The sequence below is a fragment of the Astyanax mexicanus genome, chromosome 1, assembly GCF_023375975.1.
Source record: "Astyanax mexicanus isolate ESR-SI-001 chromosome 1, AstMex3_surface, whole genome shotgun sequence".
Lineage (NCBI taxonomy): Eukaryota > Metazoa > Chordata > Actinopteri > Characiformes > Acestrorhamphidae > Astyanax > Astyanax mexicanus.
In genome coordinates this window covers 70,545,253-70,552,509 of record NC_064408.1, presented here as the reverse complement: position 1 = coordinate 70,552,509, position 7,257 = coordinate 70,545,253, and the positions used below count along the sequence as shown (strand labels likewise).

The window sequence follows — 7,257 nt, the reverse complement described above, 5'->3', positions numbered from 1 at the left end:
AATGGGACAGTCCTTTTCTCGGGAGCGCGCCTATGCTGCCTGTAAATGCTGCCAAATTGGGCAGCTTCCTTCAGATTGGACCGCAGCTATTGTTTGCGTTGAGTTTTGTTCCCCATGGCAGCGCAGCTAAACTTTTCCCAGCAGTGTTTATTAAAAATATTAATTCTACAGAGTCTAGCGAATATAGTTAGTTAGATAACTACACTAATGTTAGCTAACAAATTAAGCTAGCTATATAATCCAACCGAGATTAAATGGTTCGCCTAAGATCTTGATAATTAATAAAATAAAATGCACACAGACACAGGAGTGGAGGGAAAAACAGCCAGCAAACTTACCGAAAAAACTGCAAAGAACTTTGTCCAGAATGTCTGTTAGAGCAATTAACAGCAGAACACGACATTATTAATAAAACAATCTAAATTCAGTTTAGCTAATAAAAAATAATAACGGTAGTACAGTGAGCTAGCTAAACGTTTGACTAACTACTAGTACTAGTCTACTGCTTGACGTAAGGGGAAAAAAGAACATGATGCAGGTTCTGCTGACGGTCTGTTATTGGTCTCGCCCATACAGTCATTGGTCCCACCCCGGCTAGGTGTAACCCAGCCCTTTTTACAATAACCACACCTTTTTAAATAGAGCTGAATAACGCTTTAAAAAAACGAATTCTGTGGGGATATAAAAATTTGACAATATAAGCAGAGGTTACACTAGCTGCTGCATTTAAATAAAGGAGGTAGAATTACAGTATATTAGAAAAAAAACGTGATTGAAAGTTGTCTGTTTTGCCATTGAAACCTATAGGAATGGGTGGGGTTATACAGCTTTCTGAAACCGAACAGCAGGGGGCGCCCGACCTGTGGTGGCTTCACTTTTGAGAGACGATGCTCTGTCCAGCTATATACAGTCTATGCTCTGAACTCCCTAAATAAAATCCAGTGCACTCAACTGCCTTCAACATATTAGCATAGTAGAATCGTAATAATTCATGGTGCCTTTAATCATCATCGGATCCCAAACAGAAACTGAAATGTATTACAAAATGTGTAGAGTAGTCATGTCTAGCAGTCAACACCACAGTCTCTCACCAAGAGGTACACTCACCACTGGGAGCCTTTTTTATCGGGCAGCAGGGGAAGCATTATTACCCCTTCATGTGTTAAGACCCCTTGGATTGAATGATTGTTTTCCAGTGTTTCTAATGATTAGTTGGTTGTAGCCCATTTACTTTTCAAAATATGGAGGGACTAGCTCTAATTTATAAAGAGTGAACTCAAGTGTTGTGTTAAACACCTTTAATTTCATCCGGATTCACTTCAGCGTGACCAACCAGCATAACCAATACATATAAACTGGCCTACTATTGAACCGGGTACAGGAAGGGAAAGAAAGAGGATATAATCTCAGTATAATAATGAGTTTGTGCAGTTTTTAAACACATTTCAACCCCACACTTATAAGTTTGTTGTTTATTGGAATTAAAATCCTCTGTCAGAATTTGTGTTTTTTTTTAAGTCAGACACACCCAATACATCCAAACGTCGTTTCATCATTCCCACTTTTCTGGGCTAACAGAGATCCTGCCCCGCGGCGGTACAGACACCGCTCTCGCTGTTTTCTCTGAAATAAAAACAAACAGCAGATCTTTAATATCTTATTCAGGAGAAACTAAATACAGTTATGATGTAATTCATTGTGCATTTTATTTTGTGTAGTCACTGTAAATGGTGTTCAAACTTACATTCTTGACATCCGCCAGTTTTGCACAGTCAATCAATTCTTCCTCACCTTTCTTCTTACACACCAAGCAGTCGATCCAGGGCTTTAATAACGAGGAATGAGATTATTAGCGGACATGCTGGTATTTGCTGTGATTTTGTAATGTTTGCAGAAACATCTGTTTACACTCTGATTAATGAGTAAGAGAATAAAATGGACTTTGCCTAGCTCATTTTTTTTATTTATTTATCCTACCAGTACTAAACCTACCGTGTTAGGCTTCCGTTGAGCACATTCGTCTCTATGACGTTTAGTACGGTCCTTTTTGCATTCAGTGACCATCAGACGAACATGTACTTGCCAGTCTGTGGGTGTAATCTATGGAAAAAGGTAGCGATTCATGAAATGAAATTTTATTAATTCGGAAATTTAGTACAAGACGCTCGTAAACAAAATTTAGTTATGTTAAGACAAATCTTATAATAATGTAACAACAGTAAAATAAATGTTTAAAACTTTAAAACCAGCTGTTAAAGCATGTAGGCATTTTCGCTGGCCTACATCCATATATTCCGTTTATACAGCAGCATTCAAAATAATAGCAGACCAATATGACTAATCAGTTAATCACTGTTTTCGGTATAAATTATGTTACCACATTCAGTCTGTGTATCTGAATAATTCATTGAAAGGGGTGTGTTCAAAATAATAGCAGCGTGGAGTTCAATTAGTGAGGTCAAATCATTCTGTGAGGAAACAGGTGTGAATCAGGCAGCCCTTATTTAAGGGTGAAGCCAGCATGTGCTGTACATGCCTTTCTCCTTGAAAGCCTGAGAAATATGGGTTGTTTGAGACATTGTTCAGAAGAACAGTGAACTTTGATTAAAACGTTGATTGAAGAGGGTAAAACTTAGGGTAAAAAGGGTAAAAACAAGGTGATGACAATAATAGGCTGTTCAGCCGAAATGATCTCCAATGCTTTAAAATGATGAGCAAAAACAGAGAGACGTGGAAGAAACCACAAGACTTCCATTCGAATGGATTGATGAACAGCCAGAATGACAAAGGCTTAACCAATGATCAGCTCCAGGATAATCTGTGACAGTTAGAAGACGCCTGTGTGAAGCTAATCTATTAGCAAGAAGTCCCCGCAAACGTCATGTGATCTGAGATGGCCACCTGAAAATTTGCTCCGCTCCTAAACATTTTAAAAACACCTTTTTCCTCTCTGAAAAAGGACATTCTGCTTTTGAATAGGTACTACGATCTGTTTCTGAAACATGTCGGACCCGCAAAATGACAAGGACTTTACAGTTTTTCCGTCCTCTTGCCCCCAAAGAAGCAAGAAAAAAGAACTGCATGTGCCCAGAGAACCAGCTACTAAAGCTAACATAAATGCTATGGTGTCAGCAGTTCTGTCTGCTTCAGACCTGATCCTTGCCGAGATTAAATCTGTTGGGTCGTGACTGGACACCATGGATGGGCGACTAAACACAATCGCGGAAAGTGCTATCACCTACCTCACTCAGTGGGTCCAACAAACGAAAATAGGCCCAATGTAGCCAAAAACAGGATTCCGGCGGACGAGGACGCTAACGACAAGGAGGCTACGATTATCGCGTCTCTGATGGCAACCGTGGGTTTAGCTTCAAGCCAAGGTTGGTGATTTGGAAAACAGAGGACGACGGAAGAATCTAAAAATCATCTGCCTACCTGAAAAAGCTGAGGGTTCCACACCCTCCTGGGTCGGTCTCCCTCAGGATTTCCATCCCCTTGATATAAAGCTCTCCACCAAGGAGCGTCCTTGTCCATTTTCTGCAGTTCCCAGGTAGGGAGGCTGTCCTGAGAGCCGCAGTTAAGAAGTGTGAGATGTCTTTTCAGGGTTTCCGGCTCCTCTTCTATGCAGATCTGTCATCGGAGGTTGTTCGGAAACGCTGTACTTTTGACGCTGTACTGAAACGCATGGTACATATTTCGCGGGTTTGCGTATCCCGCCAGGCTTAGATGCGTTCATGAAGGACAGATCCAGATATTTGAGGATCCAAAACCCGCTTTCGCCTTTCTGAAATCCCTCGGACCAGAGTGAATTCGTACTTGTACCTGTCCTGGCTTGATGTCCTAGCTTTATTTATTTTTTTTGGAGATGTCTGAACTTTAAAACCAACAGTATCCTCACCACCCAAGGGAATTTTGTTGAAGTGTTGTTGTTTTAGTACTGGGTGGATGACAAATAGACTGAAACACAGATTGTATAACTTTCTCATTTGACTAATAGTGAGCTTTCTCGCTGGATCATGATATACATGGAGCCGCTGTTGTCTTCAGGAGGTCCTGATGGCTTTTTTTTTGTCAAATCCTGTGTTATGTTTGATTTCGGTGACCAGTTAGTACAGTTTTACATATAAAAACGTGGTGTAGCTATTCTTTTAAATAAAAAAAACACATCCACTGGCCTAAAGAGCAATGGAGAAACATATTGTGGGCTGATGAAAGTACAATTGTTGTTTTTGGGTCCAAGGGTTGCAGACAGTTTCTCAGATGACCCCTAAACTCTGAATTCAAGCCAGTGAAACATGGTGGTGCAAGCATCATGATATGGGCATGTTTCTCTTGCTATGGTGCTGGGCCTGTTTACTGCATACTGCATACTGCATCATGGACCAGTTTGCATATATCAGAATACTTGAACAGGTCATGTTGTCTTCTGCTGAAGCGGAAATGGCCTTGAAATGGGTGTTTCAACAAGACAAAGGCCCTAAACACACCAGTAAACGAGCAAAATCTTGGTTCCAGTAGAACAAAATTGAGGTTATGGAGTGGCTAGCCCAATCCCCGGACCTTTATCTGATAGAAAACTTGTGGGGTGATTCCAAAGATGCCGTTTCTGAAGCAAAACCAAGAAATGCAAATGAATTGTGGGATGTAGTCAAAGCATCCTGGGCTGGAATACCAGTTTACAGGTGCCAGATGTTGGTTGACTCTATACAACACAGATGTGAAGCAGTTCTAAAAAAACTGTGGTTATTGAATAAATATTAGGTTAGCGATTTACAGGAATGCTAAATATAAAGGCGACGTTCCCAAAGCATGGAAATAAAAACTACTATAAAGATTCTCTGCTTAACTAATGTTTTTAAACACACTGCTATTATTTTAAACACAAATGTATATTTAAATCTCACTGTAATGAATGTACAGTGCAAGCTAAGTGTATATATTATACACTTTTAAATGGCATATTTACTGCACTGAAAAACTGAACACCAGCATGTTTCACTCAGTTGAACACCCGTTACTGTGACGATGTGACAATAAACCTGATTCAATTTGATTTGTCCTAACCACAGTAGGAGCAGTGAACAATGAGAGACACTTACGGTCGGTGAGGTCCGAAGAGATTCATACCCAATATGAAAAGGACCTCCCAATTTTTTATTGGCTTCATCCAGAGCCTTGTCAATGTGTGTTCTGTATTCTTCAGGCAAATCTGCGTAGTTGTTCCATTGTTGAGTAGAACCCTGCAGAACCACCACAGAACCCAACAGCAGCAGCTTCAGCACAACACTCATCCTGCAGCTCCTCTTCTACCAAATGAATTCAAAACCACACACACACACCCATATATACACACACGGCTCTATCCCCCCCCACAGAAACCGCCTTGTTAATTTAATGTTTCTCAATACCAAGAATGTGAAAGCACACTGGTCTCCTTGCAGAAATGTTAAAACAGCAGACACATAAAGAGTATTATTGCAACGTATTCTATCAATATGTAGCATCAAATATGGGTATTTACAAAGAAACAAATCTCCCAAATCTTTCATGGACAAACCACAAATTTGACGTGGTGGTGCTAATCAAATAAATAGGGTAAACCTGCAGTATTCTTCACCAGTTCTGTGAAACAGACAATAAATCCATAATTCCTGGTATATTATTATAGGAGTTTTTTTTTATCCTGTTCAGTAACAGATGCTGTTAAGTGTCAGAGAATTATATTGTGATGCGTCAGAATCATAATATCGTTATTATGGCCAGCATATTGTGATACCGTTTTGTGTAATGCTGATAAAGAGATGCTGTATGTGCTACTTTAATATACTGAATGATAGTATTGCATACTTTAACCAAAGCTAACCAACTTAACTAATGCCTATAACAGCATAAACCATTTGTTTAATCAAATGAACCTTTTTTAATAACTTTTTTTACAATGTCTCGTCAGAACAAGGAGCACTGTTTATTAAAAAAAAAAAAAAAAAAAAAAAACATAATTGGTATGACCAGAATCTTCTGTAATCAAGTCATCACTAAATATTCATAGTGAATGCAAGTCAGTCCAGAAATTCACAGGGCCCTGCTACCTGACCTCTGTAAACCTAAATCTGACCTGGACAAACTGAACTTTTTATTAGTTATAGTGAAAAGGGATCTGCAGAAATATTAATGTGTAATAGATTCAAAGGATCCAAAAGACCTAGGATAGAATTTCGCCAATTATTGTACGTGACAACAAAATACTTTTTTTGTTTTGTACTGTTTGATCTTTTAAAATCAAGCATTATTCAACACTGATTCAATTTTGATATGCCATTAATTCAACAACTCATCGTAAAAAAATGCCAGCTGGTTCTTTTCTAGCAAGCTTTGTTGTTCTTAAATCTGTTTAAACATGAATTATGTAATATGGTTATGTTTTTAAGTGTAATTTTGGCCACATGTCATTTATTAATGAATAAAATCATTTTCGACCTGTGATTAATAACATTATTGTCACGCCTGGTGTTGAGAGCGCCCCTATCTCTCCCACACTTCACTCTGCCTGAGATCTTCAGTCTCAGGACAACAGACACACAGACATCACACCCATTCCTGATCACATGACACTGCACAGGACACCTCCTGTGTCAGTCAGTCACCTGAATTCTAAACACCTGCATTAGGCCCTTATTTAAGGGACTCACTCCAGTTCATTCTTTGCTGAGTATTGACGGATTCGTCCTTGCACAACGTTGTGTTTACTCTCTTGTTTTTTTTTTTTTTTACCTTGTTTGTATTTGCTAACCTTGATTTTTTACTGCCCTCTGATACTGCCTTGCTGTGTATGACCTCTGGACTGTTTATCATCCCTGGTACGTTATTTCTAGAGGTGGGCAATACTGGGGAATTTTGGTATTGATCCAATACCAAATAAACACAGGGCCAGTATTGCCCATTCTCGATACCGATACTTCTTAATACCTAAGCTCAATAGATCCAAAGGATCCAAAAGACCTAGGATAGAATTTCACTGATCATTGTACGTGTCAACAAAATACTTTATTATCATTATCAACATTTTTGTTTTAGGAACAATGGAACAGTAAGTTAACAAAACAAAGTTTACCTTAACATTAGGAAAATAAATATTTTTGAGGTAGAAAAGGAGAAAGCACAATACAAAAATAAAATTACATTTCTAGATCTTTCTTTGTTTCTTTTTTCAAATAGAATTGTTCTTAGTAAAAAACAATTAAAATGGATTTTTCCTCC

At 38.7% G+C, this 7,257-nt stretch overlaps 1 protein-coding gene across 1 annotated transcript; it reads right to left on the bottom strand.

Annotated features, from left to right (window-relative positions):
* Positions 1–1,457: 1,457 nt before the first annotated feature.
* Positions 1,458–5,310, bottom strand: LOC107197813 (cystatin-like protein). Its single transcript, XM_015607686.3, has 4 exons — positions 5,100–5,310; positions 1,993–2,100; positions 1,745–1,825; positions 1,458–1,623 (listed from the first exon to the last, which is right to left on the bottom strand). The coding sequence occupies exons 1-4, from the start codon at positions 5,289–5,291 to the stop codon at positions 1,519–1,521; spliced, it is 486 nt and encodes a 161-aa protein (XP_015463172.3). The 5' UTR covers positions 5,292–5,310; the 3' UTR covers positions 1,458–1,518.
* Between the last annotated feature and the right edge of the window lie 1,947 nt (positions 5,311–7,257).